At 46.4% G+C, this 24,624-nt stretch overlaps 1 protein-coding gene across 1 annotated transcript in view; it reads right to left on the reverse strand.

The window, feature by feature from the left end:
- Window positions 1-2,841: 2,841 nt before the first annotated feature.
- The window catches only part of NDRG4 (NDRG family member 4), a 48,633-nt gene continuing 26,850 nt past the window's right edge, over window positions 2,842-24,624 (reverse strand). The window contains 14 exon segments of the mRNA XM_033157350.1: window positions 2,842-3,784; window positions 5,884-5,922; window positions 7,479-7,530; window positions 8,013-8,048; window positions 8,925-8,972; window positions 10,109-10,160; window positions 10,255-10,311; window positions 11,707-11,810; window positions 13,038-13,094; window positions 14,845-14,931; window positions 15,582-15,643; window positions 16,164-16,237; window positions 17,100-17,220; window positions 23,193-23,298. Of these exon segments, the coding sequence (XP_033013241.1) occupies window positions 3,624-3,784; window positions 5,884-5,922; window positions 7,479-7,530; window positions 8,013-8,048; window positions 8,925-8,972; window positions 10,109-10,160; window positions 10,255-10,311; window positions 11,707-11,810; window positions 13,038-13,094; window positions 14,845-14,931; window positions 15,582-15,643; window positions 16,164-16,237; window positions 17,100-17,220; window positions 23,193-23,298 (1,056 nt within the window). The 3' untranslated portion in view covers window positions 2,842-3,623.

A 24,624-nucleotide genomic window follows, 5' to 3' on the forward strand; every position in this document is an offset into this window, starting at 1 on the left:
AACTGCACATTGGTTGCCAATTGCTACAAGTAAATGGCAGGGGTGGAATCCAAGATAAATATTATATATAGGAATTTATAGATCTATCTCATCTGAAAGAACACATCAAGAAAAAAGGCAACAATATCTACAGCAGCCTCCCCCAACCAAGTGCTCTCCAGCAGGTGTTCTCTCCTGCAACTTCCTTTAGCTCCAGCCAACCTGGCTGTGTGATGCTGAGGAGCTGATGGGAGCTGTAATCCAACAACCTCTGGAGGGTCCCACGTTGGCAAAAGCTGATCTACAGTAAAAGAGGGTCCTAGTAGCCTTCAATCATTCATATTTAAAGTTCAGAAGGAAGCACACAAAATAAGAGAATCTTGAGATTAGAGGATTACATCAAACAGAGAGTGTGTCTGGACTGGTTGTGGCAACATCAAACCATTTAAATGCAAAGATGCCTGGCTACGCACACATATATACCCCTTGACGTGCGCACTGTCAGGAGCGAGAAAGTCAGGTGCAAAGCCTGCCGAGTAGCAGAGAGGCAAGACCTCCTCGCAAGCTGCTTGTTGCTCTTTGGGCCAAACCCCACTTCAAGCTCTCTGCTTGCGTGGAAACGCAGCGATGTGCAAGATTGGTGATGTGGGTGGGTGGGTGGGGTGTTTCATTAGTAAAAAGAAATGAGTGTCTGACATGAGATCAGGACGCGGTAAGGATGCATTTGAGATTCAGCAAGAACGATGGGCTGGGTGGTCCAGCAGCAGTTTCAGGAAAGGAAAAGGAAGGGTATATTGGCTCATTTGGAGCCCAGAGTGGCATGGACAAGAGCCTTTCTGCTTTCACGTCAATAGCAGGCTTACAGTAATGCAGAGTGAGTAGGGAGAATAGTCTATTCAAATGCATGAATGTGCAGAACTTGAGAAGAAATGCGAAGGCAAATTCTTGCTAACTGTTCCTCCTCAAAACTCTGAAAGGGGTTCTGAGATGAACTGAAATGGAAAGACCTCAATAAATTAACAGCCCCAGAGCCACGGGGTGGGGTGGGGTGGGGGGCTGCCCGAGACCTATCCTAGAGGACACACACATTTGCTTCCCTCTGGTTTTGTGGTGCTGCCAGTAAGCCAGAGCGGAAATGAGGCACTGTCCCAGAGAGCACTCAGGTGGTTCGGGGGGGGGGGGGGGAGATCCTTCAGAAAGTCAGGCAGGACAAAGCACAAGATGACAGGGTGGCAAGCTAGTACGAGGCATAACCACATCGCAAGGGGACAGAGTGAAGGGGCTGGATGCTAGAGAAACAGGGCATCTTTAGAAGTGAAGATCCCGGAAGCCTCTTTGCTGGACTTGGGGGAGCGTATCCTGTAACAATTAATGCATATAGAATTGCCCCCCTGAGAGCCCCTAATGAAAGGACCAATGGAACTTATGGGTGGCTTCTCGAATATAAGAGTAATTATCTTTTAATATTTATTAAAGAGTCTATTTTTTCTAAGTGCCATACAGCCATATAGATATTAAAACACAAGATGACTCCTGTTCACAGACTCACAATCTACTCAACAGGAATAGAGTGGGGAGGAAATTCAAATGAACACTGCCTTTTTCTCCCCCCCCCCCAACTGTGATGACATTACAGTGAGTAAATAAATACTAGATGAAATATTTCATAAGAGAAACCACAGAGGCTGCTGTTGTGTGGGCAAGAGATTGGGTGCTCCTGTAGGTCAATTGGAACAATAGCCTCTTATCCAGTGCTAGTTCTACTCAGAGTAGAACTTAAGTGGATACAGCATCTAATGTGGACAGGCACAGTCTGGGGGCAGATATCCCAGCACCTTCACATGATCCATCACATCCTTGAGGAGCAGAGGGGGCCACAGACAAAACTTTGGGATCAGGACCTTCCATGAGGCTACCTGTTTTTTCATACAGGTGGTATACCATGGAGAAGATGTGACCAGTCCCCTATTGGGCGGTTTTGGGGAAGGAAGCTCTTTATCTCCATCAACACAAGCTTTTCTCCTCAAAACAGGCAAATGCAATGAGGAGCTGATCCTGCACAGTAGGGGCTGGAGTATGACACCCCAAGGGCATGCCTAGTTGGGAATATTTTTATCTGTTTTTATTTTCTGTGTCATGTTTTAAAATAGTTCATGTACTCTGCTCTGGGACTGTTGATCAAGAACAGGAAACAAATATTTTAAATAACTAAATAAATGCCCTCATGTTCCTGGGCCCCATTTTCCCTCCTTGAGGCTGGTTAAGCTTCTGCTACTTATTCCTTCTGAGCCTAAAGGCATACTGTATGCACAACCCAGCACTGCTTTCTAGAGGGGTTTCCTTCAAGGAAAGGATCCTGGGAACAGTTATTGTGCAAGAGTATCAAGAATCTACAATTCCTGAGAGGAAACCCACAAGGGTTAGCACAGTCTAAACATGCGTAAATGTGCCCTTGTGTTTTTGATTCCTGTCACTGATTGTCCTTTTAAAAAAATTAATAAGCGATGGTAGTGGGGGCAGCTTATATTGCAACGAATTTTACCCAAAGGCCATTTATAGCACTGGTTAAAAGACTTGAGGAAACCCCAAACATATCCTAAAACCAACTACGACCTTTCCCTACCCCTTATGCTTGGAAAGTCCTGCTGCTCGTTCCTAGTATTGGGGGGGGGGGGCAGGGCACACAACTTCCCACTTTCTGCTTTTGACTGAATTTACATGTAGGGGAAGGAAATGATGCAATAGGACCCCCTGGATGGTTTTCTACAGCAGCTGCAGAAACGGCTCAAATCTATGTGCATGTTCCTACCCAGTCAAGCCCCAATTTCCGTTGTCTTCCCAACAAAACCTGCTGGCACAGAGTCAACCAGCAAAAAGGCTTTCCAAAGCTGTGGTACTAAAAAGCTTGTGCTCCAAGGCCAAAGAGAAGGGTAGAAACTAAGAGGCGTTTGCCTTCAAGGTTGCAATTTCCCTCCTTCCTGAACCAGTGCTGTAAAGTGGTTGGAGTGTCAGACGAGGACCTTGGGCCAGTCACTGCCTCTCTCAACTAGCCTACTTTCACAGGGTTGTTGTGGGGATTAAATGAGGAGGGGTGAACCATGTATGCCACCTTGAGCTCCTTGGAGAAAAAGGAGGGATATAAGTGTCTGAAAATAAATAAAGTAAGTAAACCACCGCGTGAGTACATTGTGGATTAATTGTTGGGCATCTAAGCTGAAGGGCCCACGAGAACACTCTCCCCCTTCTGACACACTGGGCGAGTGGCTTTTCTGGAGGAGAGGCACCCTGGCTAGACAGGTGTAAAACACCCCTCCTGCTCGCCTTGCCTCAAGCTGTGCAGAGGGACATGCCTGCCGCTTCCAAGCCAGCTAGAAACCAACCCAAGGGAATCTCCCTGGTTCAAAGTGGCACCTATGGGTGGAGGTGGCCGTTGACATCAAGCTGCTGCTGCTGCTGCTTCCCACTCTCCCTATGCCCCCCCTCCCAACTTTGTATTCCATAACGTGAAAGGAAAAGAAAGACGGCAAAAGAAATTAAAGCCACAGGAAGCCGCAGGGGATGGAGCCAGCTGGAGAGTGACTGGATGAGTGGGCCCTCGAGGTCACCCGTGAAGAAGACGGCGAGGAGGAGTAAGGTGGAGGCCCTCAGCAGGACACCTCCATGGTGTGGTTGATCTGACCCATGGCCTCGCTGCTCTCCGAGAGGGTGCAGGCTCTTGGGCGGTTGCCCCCGCCCTCCACAGAGCTGGCGCTGGTGAGGGAAGCCGTGCGGGAGCGGGCCAGGCGCGTCATACTGGCAGAGGGCACTACGGGGAGAGAGAAAGAGAGAGAGAGAGAGCATCAATGCCTCTGCCAGGGACAAAAAGCGGACCAGGTAGGGTCCAGGCGGAGCGAGCGCCACAAAGACGAGCAAAGCTGCCACAGGAGAGGGAAGAAGCAACATCAAGCCCCTGGCCTCGGAGGGTGCCTAAAGCCTAGCAGCCTTCAGCCACTCACGCCCTAGCCATGCACCAACTCTTGAGGTGTAAGAACACAAGGGCATAAAAAGAGCTTGCTGGATCACGTCAATGGCCCATCTAGTCCAGCATTCTGTTCTCATAGATGCCTGTGGGAAACTGGAAACTAAACACCAGAACACTCTCCCCTCCTGTGATTTCCAGCAACTGGTATTCCAGCATTACTGCTTCCGACTGTGGAAACAGAGCAGAGCCATCATGGCTAGTAGCCATTGATCACCCTCTCCTCCATAAATTCAGTCCAAAACATTTGGAAGGCACCAGGTTGCGGAAGGCAGACAAACCAGCTGAGCAATCACACCCCAAAGACATGACCAAGCTGACTGTGTGGGAGACAGTGGGTGGCTTGCCAGACGATGGCTTGTGTGAAGAATTTCAGAATGATGTGCTCTAAGTACAGGAGCCCTCTCAGGTCCTGTGATTGCCATCTGCCCTCTCAGCCAACCTGGCCAAAGGCTAGGGATGATGGAGGTCAGGCTCCAGCAACATCTGGAGGGCTGCAGGGGAAGCCACCCCTGGCCTAAGCAAACAGCTACAACAAGCAGAATGTGACCCAGTTGCTCCCGAAGACTGCAGAGTGCCAAAACACACATGGGGCATGTCAAGCTGCAAAATAAATTCTTCCACCACTCTTCTGAGGCTCCATCACCCCCCCCCTTTTTTTTGCTCCTCTCACCCCTGCAAGAGGCACAGGTGACCAGCAGAACTAGGTAGCAGATAGGGCTGTGGTGGGACAGGGTGGGAAGCAAAGTGACTCTCTGCGCCTGGATGCGCCTCCTGCGTGCCCTGCTCTGCCACTGACACACAATCCCCAACATCTCAGCAGCCAAGCAGATGCTTGCAGGAAACCAGCAATCAGGAACCAAGCACAACAGCACTCTCTCCTCCTCTGGTTTTCACCAAGAGGTCTTCAGAAGTATTGCTGCCTCTGGTTGTGGAGGCAGAACAGCCGATCTAGTTATTTATAGCCCTCTCTCCTCCTATTGACAGCCTTTTCTCCTTTTTGCATGGTCTTATATTCCTTGCTGGTCAAGGCCCATGCAGACTCTGCTCTTGTGCATCTGCCCATGAACAGGGCCCCTATCTCTGCAGTTCAGCTGAGCACAATTCCCTTTCTGCGCCAATATGCACAAAATCCAAGAAGTCATGGGTGCACTCGTAATTGCAAGACATGTGAAAATGCCACACCTGGTCATTAACCTTTAAAAAAAAAAAAAAAATCTTCCAAGAGGGACACCCTAGGATTTGTAAGTGCACACGCGTGGCTGTTGAGGAGAAATTGCAAACCCCCAGGAACAGCGTGTTTTGGGATTCAGTCAGGTGTGACGCTGCTGCCAAACAACCTGGCTGTTGCATCTCTCTGTGGGAAGATGTGACTATCAGCAGGAAGGTACCACACCAACAACACACTCAGGATGATGCTTTTGGCCAGCCTTCTGCAAGCTGGTACCTCCCAGATGTTTCAGACCACAGCTCCCATTAGCCCCAGTCAGTGTGGCCATAGGAAGCTGGGGTTGATGGAAGCTGCAGTCTGAAACACCTGCAGAGCACCAGAATGAGGAAGGCTGCCTTAGAAAGCACAGCGGCAAATCTTTTTTTGGGAAAACTCATCTGTTTCAACAGACACCATTGGAATGACATAGCTGTGCGCTTCCCATAGTGTGAGTCATGCTACAGATGCAGCAGGGGGAGGGCAGATGCTTCTTTTTCTGTCAGCCTCAGTCGCCTGTTTACTTGCCTGTCTCTTTACTGCAGGACCAACTATGGAAGCTGCAGCAGAAAAGCACACTCTGTACAGCAGCAATGCACAATAAGGCAAGGACGGAGGTGGGGGGGGGTACATGCAGCATGTGGATGTGACAGTGAGCAGACATTGGGGGAGGGGATACCTGATCCTCCACTCAGCCTTCGGTCCTTCAGGTAGGCAACTAAGAGAGATATGGAGGGGAGGTTGAGTAGGAGGTGGAAGCAAAGAGTCTGGTTGAGGGTTGGGAGGGCAAGAGAGGCTTTTTTGGGGGGGGGAACATCACACATTCAGGGCTTGTCTGATCAACAGCAGAAAAACAAGACAAAAACATTGCAACCGATAACCAGAGAGAGAAAGAGAAAAAGAGAAAGAGACAGAGAAGGCAGGAAGAATTTCACACATACAAATTATTCCTGCATTGGAGAGATTGAACTAGATGACCCTTTGGGACCCTTCCAACTCCATGCTTCTATGATTTTTGTTTATCATTTATTTCTGAGATACCTAATGTCGCTCAGGCCAAGCTCTCTCTGACTGGGGTGATCGGGACTGGGAGAAGGGAAGAACAGATCTGAAATGTTTGGCAGGTAACGGGTCTTTAAATCCACACTGAAAGAAGTGCAAATGCCCTTTGGGTTCTGACATCTTCATCCATCTCTCTGATGCAAAGCCCTGGCCACGCTCCAGGTGCTAATTCCCAAACCATTTATCCTGGAGCTGACTGTAAGTTGTTCTCATGGTGTCAGAGACATGCACAGAACTGGGAAGTATCAGGCAAAGAACACCCAAACACACCCATTTCCTTGATCATAAACACACTAACAGCTCATTGACTCTGTAAGGCACATCCAGTAGGCCACAGCCCTTGATGAAGGAACCTTGTCCAGGAGCAGGCTCTCAACAACAGGGCTAGTAATCTGTTTGGGGCAGAAGTGGGGACACATGGGAGCACATTGGATGTGTAGAGACCACACCTACACTATATATTTAAAGCAGTAGCATTCCAACTGAACAGTCATGGCTCCCCCCAAAGAATTCTGGGAGCTGTATTTTGTTAAGGGTGCTGCTGGGAGTTATTAGGAAACCCCTATTCCCCTCATAGAGCTGCAATTCCCAGAGTTCCCAAGGAAGAAAGAATGATTGTTAAACTACTCTGGGAATTGTAGCTTGGAGGGGGGCGGGGGGATAGGAGTCTTCTAATAGCTCTCACCACCCTTAAGAACCTATGACTGTTTATAATAGAACAATACAGCCTTAAATGTGGTCACAGTCTAAGCTGAGAAGGGCTGGGTGGATCAATCTATATCTAGTATGTGCCAGTTTTGCCAGTGTTTGTTCATAAGTCCATTCTGTCCATACAAAAACCCATATTTAAATACATATTTGACTCTGAATTTATCACAAAATAAAAATGTAAGACCATATGAGTCTTATGTATGCATTTTAAAACATGCTTTATCCTAAAATACATGTTTTTGGTACACTCTTTGAGCTGACAACCGCATCATAAAATTCAGATACTGACCAAGTGTGAAATCCAAAGAATAATTATACTCTCATCCAAATATTATTCTGGGAGGTACAAATTAGGCCAGTTCATTACAAATATACACCAAACGAAATTATCTTCTGCTGAGTCACCTGCTCTCCAATTACAAACACATGAACATCTCTTACCTCAGTTACACAAACACAGTTTTTGAGCACACTGATCTGTCAAACTAGACAAATACTTACTGTAGCCCATCCCTTGAAGGAAGTACTTGAATGCTTCCGTCAGTTTTCCAGGCTGTTAAAGAAATCAGAGGGATGCGGATGAAAAACAGAAAGAAAAGCACCTACAACCAGACATTGCAAAAATAGCGAGTGTGGGAGTGTGCATCAAGCTCAGGTCATGGATATTAGACACATGCGGATGGGCCCAGTATCTTCTGAATCTGAGCTTTTTAAATTCAGATTCTGTATTTTAAGTCCACAGTTTGTGAATCTAAATTCTGATCTTATATTTATTTCCCCCCTCCTCCCCCTGCCCTGCCCAGTTGCACAAACTCCCCATCACCAAGCAAAGGGTGGGGGAGATATTTGGGTTTTGCTTTGCTTTAAACTGCTTGGAACCAAAATGTGGATTTTCTTCAAAACAACATCCTTGCAACAACTAATCCTAGAGCAGGACGCAACCCAGCCTAAGTGCACAGGCACACCCAGACGGAGGTTTCTGAGTTCCACAGGTCTTCTAATAAACAAGAGCAGGGAGGAAGAGGAAGAACTCACCTGTGTGACTTGAGGGAGCCCACCAGAATCAGCCATCTGGGTGGAAAACAGAGTTTTGAGTCAGAGAAGCTTCCCCTTCCCTTCCAGGTGACTAGCCCCCCCCCCCATTGCATCCATCACCCAGTCATAAGCTGGGGGCTGATGGGAGTTGCAGTACAAAACATCAGCAAGGCAGCAGATTAGGTTAGGCTTTGAGTAGAGTCTTAAGGGGCCCCTGAGTCACTGCTGGGCCTGGCGCCTGCAAATCCCAGCTTCCATTGGCTTCAGTCAATGCCACTCTGTACCAGACAACCAACCAGAGATGCCCACCAACTTTTCAAGATGGCTGACGTCCTCAGCTAGTGAAGGGAAAGCTAGACATTAGGAGGCTCATGTGCCAATATCCAGAACTAGAGTGCCCCCTGCTGGTGGCCTTCCACCCCGTGCTATAAGACCTCTGTGCAGTGTAGTTCCTGTTATACATCATCTCCTGAACTGTGGCTCATAAGTAAATGGGGGTAAGCACCATCATCCCCACTGGGTGTCTCAATGGCTCCTATTTGCAGTTGGGTTTGAGGGTAGATACGTAAGACATTGCACCCTTGTCCTTGGACCTTAAGAGTCCACTGGGAAGAAGAAGGGGAGAGCAAATATTGATGGAATCAAAATCATAGAATCATAGAGTTGTAAGGGACCCTGAGGATCATCTAGTCCAACCCCCTGGAATACAGGAATATGCGGCTGTCCCATACGGGGATTGAACCTGCAACCTTGGAATTATCAGCACCATGCTCTAACCAACTGAGCTATCCAGGCTTACACTTACACAGAATGAGATCTAGGGGTGGGGGAGAGTGGACTAGGGATCAAGGGCTCATCCTGAAGACTTGCCCTTCATTGTGCCTGCAAACTACTACTAGTCCTCTATCTCACCTTCAGGAAAGTGGTGGTGGTTGGATCCAGTTTGGAGTTGCATTCAACCTAACAAACAGCAAAGTCAGAGTTTCAAAATAGCATCAAGTCCAGAAGCACAAGCATCACCTGCTCTGCATATGGTGTGACCCAGCAGCCAACACAATCAGCCTCAAAGGTTCAGTACACCATGGATGAAACTAGGCTTTATTTCACCCAGGTCAAAGACCCAGTTTGGAACCCCCTTGCACATTTGTGCACGCACACACACTGGCTGGGAGCCTCAATGGCACCCCTCTAGAAGCTTCACCCAGGGCAAAAAACCTGGCTAGCCTCCCCGTAGCTTCGGCGCTGCAGTAAACCCTCAAAAACAGGGAAACAGCAGAAAAAATGGGGGTGGTGTACAGCTTTGGCAACAACAATTAAAATAAATAAAAGGAATGTGACATTCCAGTTTTTAACCATAACGCTTCTAACACTCATGACTCAAACAATAAAGATAGGGGCTGTGGTGTAGGGGTTACAGTGCTGGACTACGGCCTGAGAGACCAGGGATTCAAATCCCCATTTGGCCATGAAGCTCACAGGGTGACCTTGAGCCAATCACTGCATCTCTCAGCCTAACCTACCTCACAGGGTTGTTGTGTTGATTAGTTCAGGAGTGGGTAGGACCATATGCGCCACCTTGAGCTCCTTGGAGACAAAGGTGGGATATAAATGCAATGAAATAAAAATAATAAAAAATAAGTGGGATAATAAATAAATAAATCCCCTCAGGAGCCAAGGGGGTTGCAGTGCTCTCTCTCTCTCTCTCTCTTTCCCAAAGCTTCCTGGGGAGGGGGGGGGGGAGACAGCAGGCAATGGGGTACCAGGAAGTGCTTCATGCTGATGGCTCTCTTTTGGGGTGCTTATCCACCACTGCATTTCACAAACCAATTTGAACAAAGTGGCTAAATCAGTCACACCAAACAAAACAGAATGCCAGGCTCGGCGGGATGGGAAAGGCTAGCCTGAAGTCTGCAGAGGCTTCCTCAGGAGGCCTCTAGTTGTTCTTAAATACCGTACCTGCCACCCGCCTCCCCCCAGCCTTCAAAGAAGAGACAAGCTTGCAGTCTAGGGGAAGGACAAACCCATGCCATGAGCTTGGTCCCAGACATCATTCAAGCAGGCAAGATTAACTCTTTGGGGCTTAGCTCCTTACTCACCACGCCATCTTCGGCCGGTGCGTTATCACCCACCACCAGCATCACTGGGCAGCTGCAAACCCCAAGGGGAGAAACGTGATTAGCAGGGGAGACCTGCTGTGCTCAGGGCCCCTCCTCATCCTCCCTGGAGCAAATCAGTGGCTTACCGGAGTGTCTTGGCGTTCGGGATGCTCCCAGGTCGGTTAATGTCCAGGTCTCTGCGACTGAGAAAAAAAATGAGGATTTTTAATTGAAGCAGACAAACATGCAGGGGCTCTGCCACTGTGCTATGTCTGAGTTCAGCGGGACTACAATATTTGCATCACACTGTGGCGTTTCACCTATTATTTACAACGTATTTGTAAAATTCTGCAAGGAAGTCTCAATCAAGCATAGGAAATTTGCTTGGTTTTAGGGGATTTTTTATGACTAGCTCTGCTGGGCTCTAAATTGCCATGGGGTGGATCCAGGACTCAGTGCAGCTTCATGGTCCTCCAGTCTCGCTTTCTACAAAGGTGGTCGGCAACTTGGTGCAGGCTTTGCCAACCTGGTGCCCTCCAGAAGTTTTGGACTACAACTCTCATCAGCCCCAGCTAGAGCATGCTGGTTGAGGCTGATGGGAATTGTAGCCCAAAAAATCTGGAGGGCACCAGGTTGGCAAAGCCTGAATTAGGACCTTCAGACCTAGCACCTAATTCCCAGGCACCACTTTTGCCAAGCTATCAAGGGGATTATTTCAGGAATAAATGAGAGGGAAGAAATTTTCACTACATGAAAATTATAAGGGAGAAGGTGGGGGCTGCTAGAAAATCACCCCGGTGCTTCACTTTCTTTCTGAAATGGGTTCATTTAAGAGCTTTTGTAAACCACTTACTTAGAAAAAAAAATCTCTATGGAGTGTATAAAAATGTAACAAAACAAAACAAAATAGACAATATCATTAAAAATAGAAGCACAACCTAAGGTACACACTTTGGAACTCCCTGCCTATTGACATCAGGCAGGTGTCTCCAGTGTACTCTTTTTGGTGCCTGTGAAAAACATTTTTGTTTAGGCAAGGCTATCCAGATATGTAAAATGTTGACATGTGGTTTCATCTGGTGGTTAGTTTATCGTTGAACTGAATTCCTTTTTGAATGCTTTAAATAGTTGTTTTTAACTTCTTCTTTTTATTGATAGTGCCATTGTTTTATTATTTTTGTAAACCGCTTTGAGGCTTTTTGAGAGTTGGTTTTTTTTTGCAATCAAGTAGTATATACATTTTGATAAATAAAACAATAATAAATAGTTTTTTTAAGGTATTATCAAAACAAGCTTCATCATAACTGGATGTGAGTAATAATAATAATAATAATAATAATAATAATAATAATAATTTATTGCTTATACCCCACCCATCTGGCTGGGTTTCCCCAGCCACTCTGAGTGGCTTCTAACAGAAGATAAAAAATACATTAAAACATCAGTCATTTAAAAAAAACTTCCCTAAACCTTCAGATGCTATAGTGCTTGCAAGCAAATTTTAAAAAGGGGGAATTGGGGTGAGTATGGTGGTAGCCATCTATTCGGAGGAAAGCGTGATCCAAGATGCATGCAGTTCCTTCAGCCCCTGCCCCTACCTGTTGTACATGTTCCAGAACAGGTGGAGGTTGTACTGGTTCACCATGCTGCTGATCTGCTGCCGATAGCTTTGCACCAGCTCTGTGTTCCCCACCAGCTCTTCCTGTGGGTGTGGAAAGAGGGCAGACAGAAAGGAGGCCAAGTCAGAGCACCATTGAGGACCAGAGCAACCATTCTGGGCTGGAGGAGGCATCGACTGGAAAAGCACCTCTGTGAGCCCAAGGACTCTGCTGGATCCACCTCTTTGTAGGGCACAGCTCACCACTTAAGAGCCAGGCTAAAATTGCAAACCTAGGACTCAGCCGTACTTAACTTTTGCCCCACATTTTCCAGAGACAGGTCTGTACTTTAAAGCACCTTGTCTGAGCACTTTTCTTTGCCCCTGACACTTTCCCTGCAGAAAACCACCCTTTGATGCTGAATCAGAACAAACAGCAGTTTGGGTTTTCCACAGATTGCTATTTGCTCTGATTCAGCAGCAAAGAGTTTTTGCAGGGAAAGTGTAGGGGGCAAAACAAAGCACTCTGATATGGTGTTTTAAAGAGCAGACCTGTGCCTAGAAACACGGCACAAAATGAAGTCTGGTCACCCCTGTAATTTTGAGTTTGCTGAGCAGGCTGGCTGGCTGCCAACCCTGATCCTGGGTAAGGAAAGGTATTTGATACCCTGCCAGAAGGGGTGCTGCAGACAGGTGGCTTTTCACACAGTTTCGTATTCTCTCTCACACACACCTCCCAGCATGGTCCCTCTGGATTCATCCTTGGCAAGAAACCTGTGTCAAGTCTTAAAGGAGCCCTGCCAGCGTTCAGGCTTGGGTCAGGGCTTTTGTCCCAGCCTTGAAAACATGTCATTTTCGTGGGGCAGAACTCTGGATCTCTTTAACAGAGTTTCTGGCATTTTGTTGTTATTGACTGCTGAAACCAAACAGGGACTTCCTCTCTACCCCAGGCCCTCCACACCTGTAAGCATCTGCTTAAAATGCAGCCACCTGGAGATCTCTGTGCATCACAGGGTCACATTTGAGATTTTTTACTGTGGGAAACCCAAGCCCTCTTTTGGTGGCTTGCACCAAAATATTGCCAGAACCAGGTGGGAAGCTGCATCACAGGAACCAGCACCTTGTCAGGATGTGACAACCTCCACCTGGCTGCCTCTCAAGCTCCTTGCATGGGTGACTCAGGCTGCAATGTCCTTTTAAAGAGGTTCCCCCCAGTCATTCTTGGACAGGGCCAGCTGGAGGCTTTCAAGAAGTGTCTCTGCTTATTAACAGAGAAGCACCCCCCACCACCACCACTCCCAGCTCCTTCCACAGCTGTTGCATGTTTCTTACCTGGCTGAACAGGTGAGTCAGAACTGTGTCAGGCAATGTGCTGGTCAGGCCAGAGAGCTGAAAGTTGAAAGCAGAGCATAAAAGAATTAATTGCCTTGCAATATCGGACTAACAGTCTACTCCGATGCCCTCTGAACCTGAAATAAGTGTGACTTTCTTCTAAGCCCAATTGACGTTCCACACCTAATAGCTGCAGACTAAAGGCAGGCCTCTCGCTCTGCAGTTCAGGGATATTAAGATAGCCCATCACAGTGGACTGCCCTAAGGATGACTGAGACTTTATGTGCTTGAAATATCCTACAGGCGGGTCAAGAATTTCAGTTAGCTCATTCCAGGCAATGGACTGTCAGGAGTGGACATAGAGCCCAGTTGCTTGGACCCAAGCCAAGTGGGGAGCAGCACTATTGGGAGGAATTGTCTTGTTAGCTGGGGATGGCCCACTGTTGCCCACCTGCTCTCCGTCTCCTGAGATAACCCATCATCACACACCCAGCCAAGTATGTCCCAAGCTGTGACACCCACAGAAAAGAATGGCAGTGTGCTCTGGTACTGGAATCTGTTAGCTGGCTGGACTGATGGGACCTTGAGGGCTCCAGGTTGGAGAAGCCTCCATCACAAGGCTGGAAAATAGGATCAAAGGACTATGGTAACTACTACACAGATCCAGCACTGCACTGAGCCACAGGCAGCTTTATTTTGGGAGGTGTGGGGTTTTTAATTGCCCCAAGAATGGTTGCATGTGAAGACGCTGCACACCCTAATAGCCCGTTGAAAAAGAGCTAGCTTGTCACATTAAATGTGTGGGCAGCTTCCAGGTCTGGCCCTCTCATTAGGTAGAATGAGGCAGCTACCTCAGGTGGCAGGTGTTGAAGAGTGGCAGCAGCAAGCTTTTTGGGGGCTAGGTTCTGTGTGTCATTTGCACACTCTACACAACCCACTCTCAACCCTTCTGTGATAAGTCACTCATTGCCTTCATTGCTGAAGGTTGAATTGCTTTTCTTCTCAAGCTGTGCAAATGGTGAGGGGGGAGGTCACAGGGATTAAGCAAACGGATGCAAAATTGAATTTTTTAATATATATTTTTGCAAAGGTTATTGCAGTCTGGGATATTTTGAGCAAGAATTCAAGGCCCTAGATGGAGATTAGTAAACAGCTGCTCAATCTGTGATAGCACAAAAATGAAAACTCCTACATGCCTGGATTGGGTTAAGAAAACCCTGGGATTTCTTAATTATGGATCAATTAGCACAACAATTTAGAAGCCAAGAAAGGAGACAGAAACAGATCATTTTATGAAAGACTGGCAGGCAGTAATAACATACCTGGAAACAGAACCAGTGAATTAGGACAAGCCACATGAGGGCAAATGTACTCATCGTTTGTACTAATTACCTCAGAATATATTGCTTTCTGATTTGTTTGTATGCTAATGTGAACAAACTAAAAGTGAGGCAATCAGGGAGGCCATTGTAATTAGTTTTTTTTTATTGATAGGAAAGGAGGGGAAAAATTGTTTCATGTTTTATGTATTATTGGCGGTTAAAAATGGATAAAACAGTAAGTTACCAACACCTGCCCCCCAAACATGCCCTGTGGCCCCACTCTGTATGGCCTGCTCTGTATGGCTGTCAGGGAGATGCATGAACTTTGCTTTTTACACAGATGTCCATGGATCCAAAGAGACCTCACTCAGCTGTCCGTCCCCAGCAATGAGTCTACTTGAGCAGCAGCATCAGAAACCTCAATTGGCCTGCAGAGACTTGGCTCTGGCACACACCCAGTGGTGGCAGGGAGGGAGGCTATCTACCTTGGTGGCTGCCCAGTCAATCCAACCTTTGCCATTGGGGTCCACATTGACCAGAACAAGGCCTTCAACCAGATCTGGGAAGATCAGCTAAATCAAGACAGACAGACAAGCAGATGGAGTTTATTCTGGCTCACAGATGTATCCACTGGGACAGAGAGGCAATTAGTAAGCATCAAAGCGAGCATAATAAAGCAAACGCTATATCTTTAGAAATCTAAAAAAAAACAAATACACTGATTGGATAACCTTCTCTCGCCTTCCCCACCTGGTGCCCTCCAGTGCTTTTAGACTACGACTGCCATCAGCCCCAGCCAGCGGAGCAGTGCTTTTCTGGAGCTGATGGGAAGTTGTAGTCTAAAGCATTTGGAGGGCACCAAGTCAAGGAAGGCTGCTCTGCCCAGTAACAAGGCACAGGTCAGTCCAATTCAGAGCCACAATTTGAGACTTCCCTGAGAAGTTAAGAAATCAAAGAGGGGGGTGGGGTGGAGAAAGTGCTTTCTCTCCAATCCCTGAGTTGCAAGTCCCAGGTCACTTCAAATAGGAATTGCTGGTACTATCACTCTTCTTACCCGGCAATCAGCTTCATTGAGTAAGCATGCCAAGGATCAGACTGCAGGTCCCTGCCCTGGAAAACACCAAAAATGGTGCTGGGCCTTGATAGTTTAAAAAAACAAACAAACCCAAAACCCATGTCTGGCTAGGATGCAGGACACACCCACCACCATCTGATCACTTACAGCAAACTTGGCAAGGACGTAGGCACCTGCTCCACAACCAATCCCGATCACATACTTAGAACCTGCGGAACAGAAAAGTGATCAGTGGTCCCTAGGCAGCCACGTCTTTTCCTTCCTCCCACTGGTGGACTTTCATGGCTGTCCTTCAAGCCTCCTTCACTCAACTAAAGTTTGATGCTTCGTGTTTGCCAAATATCTTAATCATAGAAGTTTTATAAGACAAATACTATCAGCTGATTTATTTCCTTCCAAGCAACTCATTAACCAGATCTAAAATATTCCTCAGCTTTATCGGTGGCAATTTATCCAATTACTTCATCCACCGTTCACTCATGCCATCATTTTCTCCATCCTGCTGCCTTCCGGATGGGTTGGATGACATCAGCCCCAGCCAGAAGGACCGCATGGTGATGGGGATGATGGGAGCCAGAGTCCAAAGTATCTATGGGGCAGGAGGCTGGCAAAGGTATGGTGCTTTTGCTCCCAGCTAAATTAAAAACCATCCTCCTCCTCTAGAATCTCTCCTGGGGGAGTCCTGCCCCATCATGTGATTTCACATCACAACAAGGAAAAGTAGGTCACCCAAGGCTCACCCAAAGTGCTGGACGACACTGGGCAGCATGGCAGCTAACTGGTCCATGGAAGGATACTGGTACCTGTGAAGACAAAGCAGGAGAGCCAGGACACAATGTTGATGTCTTCTCCTAGCATGATGGGGGAGATCTAAGGGAATGACCAACCAGGGACTAGGGAAGCACCCCTCTTTTTGCTCTTATGGGGAAGCCCCAATTCTTCTTTAGAGAAGACCCCATCCTCTGAGTCAGTCTGGGACTTCTCCTTCCTCCCCCAATCAGTGGGAGTGTGGGGCTGGCCTGCTTCAGCATCTGAGCTATTGGTTGCCCATGCTATTTACCTTAGAGAAGGTCCAGCCATGTTTGCCTTGAACCAGGGCCAGATCACATGACCAACATGACTGATACACAGACCCATGACAGTTATTCCTCCCAGGAAGAGTTGATTTCAGCATGCAATGAGAAGGTTGTCATCCATCACAAGTTTCACATCCTCACTAGGCTGCCAAGTTACAACTATCACCACAGCATGACCCACAAGGGAGTGTTTGAGGGACTCCGTTTAAGGCAGGGATGGAGAACCCTGTGCCCTTCCAGATGGGGTCCAAGTGCAATTCTCATCAGCTCCAGCCCACCTGGCTGACGGCTGGAGATGATGGAAGCTGAGGTCCGACAACACCTAGAGGGCCACGCATTCCTCATCCCTGATGGGAAACCTAGCCAGGTGTGGCCAGCTGTGCTGGAAGACAGGTGTAACAATTATGATCAAGCAATCCCATAACACAGCAAGAGCAGAGTGTGTCCTAGACGTTTCAGACTACAACTCCTATCAGCCCCAGCCAGTTCGGCCGTATGAATGCTAGTGGCTGATGGGAGTTGTAGTTGTAATCCAAAATGCCTGGAGGGGTGCCAGTTTGGGAGAGGCTGCTCCATGGGAGGCACCTACCCCTGAGGGAACTGTGAGGCCCCCGTCTGCTGCCCAGGAGCATCCACATGGCAGACCACAAAGTGCTTGGTGATCTCTTGCATATCCTCAAAGTTGAAGAAAGTGTTGAAGCAAAGCTTGTCTGTAAGGGATCAAAGCGGGGGCGGGAAGAGAGACAGAGTCAAAGTCAACAGGACTCAGGACAAAAAAAGGCTGCAAAGCTTGAGGAACAAAGAAGCATGTCCTTGGAAATAAATTCTGAGTGCTGGTTGCCCCACCCTTTATTTTATTATATTATTGTATTTATAGCATTTATAAACCACTGTTTCCTCCAAGGAGCTCAAGGTGGTGTGTGTGGTTCTCACCTTTCCATTCTATCCTCACAACAACCCTGTGAGGTAGGCTAAGCTGAGAGGCAGTGACTGGCCCAAGGTCACCGAGTGGCTTCAGGGCTGAGTGTGGATTTGAACTCCAGTCTCCCAGATCACAGTCTAACACTCTAACCATGAACACCACACTGGCTCTCCTGTGTGACCTGTTTGTGCCCTAATGTCAGCCAGGTGTGGGGAGGAAGAAATATTCATTTCAAGCCATTGCCACACCCGTGTAACTGCCTAGTGCTGGGAAACCATCATCCCTGGCCTTCAGGGGCCCAATTGTCCAAGTAACAAGGAACCTGTGAAATTGCTAAGTGCTTAAAGGGGTCAGAGCATGACACAAATTTGCATTTGTTCATTGTTATGTATAAATGTAGACTGAATTGGCGGGTGACACCAGAGCCCTCTGAAGAGACACCTCTGCCACCAGACTTCAATGGGTGGATGATGCAGGTGGCTTTGAGAGGTCAGGGGAACCCCAAGGAGACTAAAAGGCATTCGCCAGAGCCTGAAACAGTGGTTCCCATACTTTTTTGGCCACTGTTTCCTTGGTTCCATAAACTCATCCCCAATGCCCCAACCCTACCCTATCCTATTCTATAAAAAGCATTATTCGGATTAGCAGTTTACATGACCCACTAAGGAAGATAATAACAGAATAAAATTTGAAAAAGCCACAATGAATCATTTATTAAAAAATCCAATTAAGATTACTTAGTTTAGTTGAGTCAACAAAATTTATGAACTGGATCCAGGGATACCCACTTTTCAAAGTCTGATAGTCACATCTCTAGAGCTCTCCTGCTACCCCCTTGCCTCTTAGCACTTGCCTCCAGGTAATCCCACTGCCCGCCCCTGCCCCCGCGCCCCCACTACTCCCCACTTTGGGAACCACTGATAATGCCTCATGGCCTAGAAAAAGGCACTGGCCTTTTAATTGGCTAGATGGCACACCCAGAGGGTGGTGCTTCCATCTTGACTACCATACCCACACACTGAAGCTCTGCCAGCTCATCCAAGACTCTGCTGAGGCAACTTGTGTTGCCTGCCTCAACCATAGCCAGCAGCACTAGCCATGGGCCTTGCAGAAGGCCTGGTGGCCTGGCCTGCTTTCCCCAGCTGCTCTGTGGGACCAGGCCTACTGATCTTCCCCTTTCTTGTGCCAACTCCTTGCCTAACTGGTGGACAACACCATGCGCCAGTCCTTGCTGCTGAGTGTGCTAACCTTCGGAGTTTCCCACAGAACAGACTTCAACCTCCAGATGTTGGTGGACTACAACTCCCATCAGCCCCAGCCAGCACAAGCATATGATGCTGGGGTTGGTGGGAGCAAGCCATGCTGGTGCGCGCACACACTTTAGGGCAGCCTTTGCCAACCTGGCGCCCTCCAAATGTTGGACTACAACTCCCATCAGCCCCAGCCAGCACAGGGTCATCTAGTGCAACTCCCTGCAACACAAAAATACATACTGGACTGCAATGGTTTGCCACTGGCATTGTCCAGATTCTCAGGGACAGAAATTTCAGGGAAAGGGGTGGCATGGAAACAAGGTCCCTGGATCAGCTCTGGAGCTCTGCTCCCAGCGCAGCCTAGAACATGCCTGAAAGGAATCGGCCTGCAGCTTTCCATTCTGTTCTCTTGACAGCCTTTTTCCTGCCTCTCTCCTTTTTCAGGCTGTGGCAGATCAGCCTCCCAGCCACCTTCCCTGCAGCCCCCCTCTCCCTCTGCAGCATTCCAAGGTGACCTTTTTGGACAAGCAGCAGCAGTTTCATGCCGAACAGTCACATGACCGCCTCCTCCTCGCCCGGCCACATCTCTTCTTCTCCTCCCCCCCTCCCAGCAGCTGCAACAACAGCAGCCTCTGCCACCAACCAGCCTCTGCTAAAGGCACAGGGCAGCAGAGTAGGCCTGATCTTTCCTGGTCAGTTAGTAGCCCCTGTGACTAGTTTGAAATGTCAATACTTGCCACCTGCACTGTCAAACCCTTGGGTTGCAGCTCAGTGGAAAAACAGCTGCTTTGCCTGCAGAATTCAATCACCAGCATCTCCAGGAAGGGCTGGGAGAGATCCCTGCTTGAAGTCCTGGAGAGCTGCTGCTGGTCAGTGCAGACAATACTGAGCTAGATGGATCAAGTGGTCTAACTCAAGATCATAGTTTCCTATGTTCCTTATTGTTATGGTTGGGGAGGCAATCTCTACATTCAGTGAAGGGTTAGAGTTTGAGAAGACTCCAACTAATGGATTCCTGAATCCTGGCTGGAAGAGGCTGCACTGAGAGATCAGGGGCGATAACTGGCTGTTGCTTTGAAGCCAAGTTTGCTGAAGCTATGAGAGAAGCATCGAGGGACACTCTTTGGGTGTAATGTTCTGCACCCCCTCTGTTGAAGGCTCCAGGTGTAAATATGTGTGAACAAACCATATTTCTAAGACACAGAAGACTCCGTGGTGCCGTGATTTTGCAACATAAATTTGCAACCACCACACTCAAATTGATCAAGACATTATTGGGCACACAGGTGACAGTGGGCATAAGGAACAGGACCCAACAATAGGGCTTCCAGCTTTGTTTCTTCATTCAACAAAATTTATACACTTCTTGACTGAAGTAATATCTCTAAGCAGTTTACAAAAAAGCATTAAAATTATTGAAAAAAATAGAAAGTTTAAAATAATTAAAACAAAAGCCAAAATTATTATAAATGGAGATATGTCTCAGGAGTGCGAAATTAATAAAGGGACGAGACAGGGATGCCCACTGTCGCCCCTGATCTTCATTTTGATCATGGAAATATTGAACAATCAATTAAGAAAAGATAACGGTATTAAAGGTATTCGTTTAGGGGAGAACTGTTACAAATTAAAGGCCTTCGCCGACGATTTAGTGATAATGACAGAAGAACCATCAGAGAGTTTGGTAAAGGCGTTAGAAATCATGCAGGAATTCGGCAGAGTCTCTGGTTTTAAATTGAACTATAATAAAACCAAACTATTGACTAAAAACATACCAACAAAAGATAAAGAGAAGATCGAGGAGGCGACACGATTAAAAATTTACGCAAAAATCAAATATCTGGGTATATGGATTTCGGATAAAAACATAAACCTATTCGAGGATAACTATAAGAGATGCTGGGAAGGGATTAAAAAAGATCTTTTATTCTGGACTAAGTTAAAACTTTCATTCCTGGGACGAATAGCAACAATTAAATTAAATGTGCTACCAAAGCTGCTTTTCTTGTATCAAACGATCCCAATAATAGGGAAAACCTCGTGTATAGAGGGATGGAGGAAGGAGATAATGAAATTTATCTGGGCGGGTAAGAGGCCAAGAACAAAATACAAGGTACTTATAGATAAAAAAGAAAGGGGTGGACTGGGTCTCCCCGACCTTAAAATATATTACGAGGCCGTTTGCTTGGCTTGGCTGAAGGAGTGGCTCTTACTCCGTGACAATATATTATTAGATCTAGAAGGGTTTGACCTAAGATACGGATGGCACGCCTATCTACAGTACAGTAAATACACAGTACACAAAGATTTTACCAATCACATAATCGGAACGCGCTATTTAGAGTGTGGGAAAAATATAAAGGCTATTGGAGCCAAAAATTCCAAATGGTTATCCCCCGTAGAGGCTAAAGCAATAAAAAAGAGAATATGAGATCTAATTGGCCTACCTATAATACTCTGCTGGTAGAGGAAATGGAGAACTCAAGTTAAGAAAATATGAAGAGCTAAAAAACCAATTGGGAGGGTGGTTGGATTACCACCAACTGTATGGAGTATTCCAACAAGACAAAAAACGGGGTTTGCCAAAGAAACAACAAGATTGGAGGCTGATATAATAACTAATAACCATAAGTTATTTCAAAAGCCTACCAATTACTATTGGAATGGGAGGTCATGGAGGAGACAGTGAAGTCACCATGATAAGATGGGCTCAAGACATTGGGCGACCAATAATGATGCAGGAGTGGGAGGATCTGTTGGAGGGTAACTATGAATTTTACAAACTCTACCAGGAATAAAAGAAAATATGTGGAAAATCCAAAACAGATGGTACCTCACCCCTTCAGATTGGCAAAAATCTATAAGGAACTAGCAGTGTATGTTGGAGATGTGGGGGAAACCATGGTGATCTATTTCATATGTGGTGGGCTTGTCAAAGATAAAGAAGTCGGGGTACGATTTATGAAGAGATTAAGAAAATGCTTGGAATCACTTTTACTAAAAAACCTGAGTCCCTCTTACTAAATATCGTGGATAAAGGAATCCCAGTGAAATTGAGAGAGGTTTTCCTCTATGCCACGGCGGCTGCAAGAATTCTAATTGCAAAAAGATGGAAAGAGCAAGAACCACCTTTAGTGGCTGAATGGCAAAGCGAGCTACAAGAACTCGCGGAAATGGCTCACCTAACTAACAATCTGAGAGGGGGGATCAAGGGAAAAGTTTCAAGAAAAATGGGTGGTACATACATAAACTATGTACAAAAATATACTAAGGGACAATATCTATGTTAGCCTTTCAATAGTCTTGGAGATAGAAAGAGGAAGATTATAATAACAGGGTACCGATTGATATTGTAGTGGAATGATGATGTAATAAAGATATGTGGACTTGTCGACCTACACTTACAAGTAAGAAACGGTAATATGTTTGGGTTAGACAGGAAGTCAACTGGGTTTGGATTATATATTAGCATTGATTTTGTTGTTTGGGTATATGGGAATATGGTTTTGTTTGGTTAATGGTGGGTGGAGGGGTGCCTTTTTTTTTTTTTTTTTTCTTTCTTTCTTTTTGGTTTCCAATATCTATTTATTTATATGTAATTATCTCTAGCTTAGTGGATGATGTGATTTTTAGTGTGGTTTAAGACTAATGACTGTATGGCAAACGATAATTGAATAGTATGGAAAACAATGATGTGGGTTAGAGATAAAGAGAAAGCGTAAAAGAGTTATGGAGCAATAACCAAGTACGACAAAATGAGACTACAGACTCTGTTTAAATTTTTTTTTATCTTATTACATTTGATTTGGATATTTACTGTACATTTTTGTATAATACTGTATAAGATCAATAAAACTTAAAAAAAAAAAAAAAAAAAACAGCCAAAAAATATTAAGATGTCAACATCTACATGCCTGGATAGGCCTGCCTTAAATAAAAGTTATACCCAGGCCCTGAAAAGATTACAGCGAAGGGCCTGCTTGATGTCAATAGGCAGGGAGTTTCAAATTTTTTTATTTATTCATGAGGAACCTCAAATAAATCCTCTTGGTCTCGATTTACATCTGCCTCTTGATCTGCTAGACCAGCCTAGTCTAAGAAGAAATGCAAGAATTTATACCCTTTTTTCAAAATACCGGTACTTGTTTTATCTGAGGAAACGTTTGATGTAGCTCGGAAGCTTATGTTGTCTTCAGACTTTTGGCTGGCCTAATCATACTTCTCTACCCAACTCTGTGTCTCTGTTTCTTGGTGACCAACTAAAATCGGGGCCCTCTCTTCTGCCTCAAAAGATCTTGGGACTCGCAACCCCACTGGCAGCCCCAAAAGTGCAAATCAATCAAGGAGGCCTCAGCACTGAAGTTGCGGCCTGCTGCACCATCCTGCACCTTTCTGGTGCCCAAACCATGAAGCACAGTTGGTCCAATCAACAGCAACTGAGAACCTCCCACCCTTTGGTGGAGTTAGTCCGCTCCTGCCTTGGTTAGAAGGAAAGTGCTACACTTACGATTGAGTCCCACATCATGGTACGTCAGGAGAGCCGGGCGATTTCCCTTCGGGGACCCCCGAATGACGACATGCAGCAGTCCATATGGAGTCTCGATATCGTGCTCCTGTAGGAAAGATGGAAGAGAAAGAGCTGTATCAGTCTTCCCCTGGCAGGAAGAAGGGTCCAGGTGCACATTGCTTGATCCACTTCAGAATGGAGGAAGAGGCACCTCCATCTTCTCTCTCCGATTCCGACTTTCCAATTTTCCCTGTGGAAGGCAGTGCTGCTTCCATGGTCAGCCTGTTAGTACGGCCAGAAGAAGCCAGTCCCCATTTTCCCATAAGACCTCAGAAGTGTGGTAGCCTGGCTCCCCTGCCCATCCTCTTTGTGTGTTTCCAGGGCCACCACAAAAGTCATCAGCAAGTGTGGTGGAGTAGTTAAGAGTGTCAAACTAAGACCTGGGCTCAAACCCTGCCACCCTCTGCCATAAAGCTCACCAGGTAATCCTTGGCCAGTCACTGCCTCTCAACCTATCCTACCTCACAGGGTTGTTGTGTGGATTAAATGAGAAGGAGGACTGTGTACAGCACCTTGAGCACCTTGGAGAAAAAGGTGGGATATAAATGCAATGAAATTATAAATATATATATAATAAGTGGGCAGAGGGATGAACATCCATATCCTGCCTGGGATAAGTGGGATTCCCCTCTCGTAAAACACACACAGTAGCAGTCTACCTCATGGAGCTGCTGTGAGAACAACCTAAAACACCCACCTTTTAAAAGGACTCTCTAAATGATTATTAAAATGATGCAAATAGATTTGCAATTTGTTAAGCTGAAGTGATACATTTATAGGAGGATGGCCTAGGGTAGTCAATTCCAATAACGATGTGGGAGCGAGTGGATCAGGGACCAGCTCTCACACACCATGGACCCACAAGAAAGAGAGAGGCAGGAAATGGGGGTCAAACAGCAGCAAGGAGGAGGCCAGGATAGATCAGCTGATGATGGGGCATCTGACTATGGGTCCCTAGTGACCATGGCCTAGTGAAGTTATTCAAAACGGAAGGTTGTGATCTGTCCCTGTCCTGAGAGGCTGGACATCAATGCCCCTGATGCCAACGCATGAGTATAAAAGGGCCACAGTTGCCAACAATATTCAGAAATATTCCAGTGGCCCAAAGGACTCAAGGAAGGGATTAGGGCCCTGCTGCTCACTTGGGAGAAGGCAACCCAATTATTAGTTATTATTAATAATAATAATGTATATCCTGCTTACATTCCAAAATGGCTTCTAAATTATTTACAACTGTAGGATCAATCCATAATTAAAATGCGCAATAATATTACAACATATTTAATTAAAATACACAATAAAGCCAAGCTATGGGAAAACATAACCATTAAAACAATTTTAAACAGAAAAAGAAACAGCAAAGCCAATAACC

The sequence above is a fragment of the Lacerta agilis genome, chromosome 8 (assembly GCF_009819535.1).
Source record: "Lacerta agilis isolate rLacAgi1 chromosome 8, rLacAgi1.pri, whole genome shotgun sequence".
NCBI lineage: Eukaryota > Metazoa > Chordata > Lepidosauria > Squamata > Lacertidae > Lacerta > Lacerta agilis.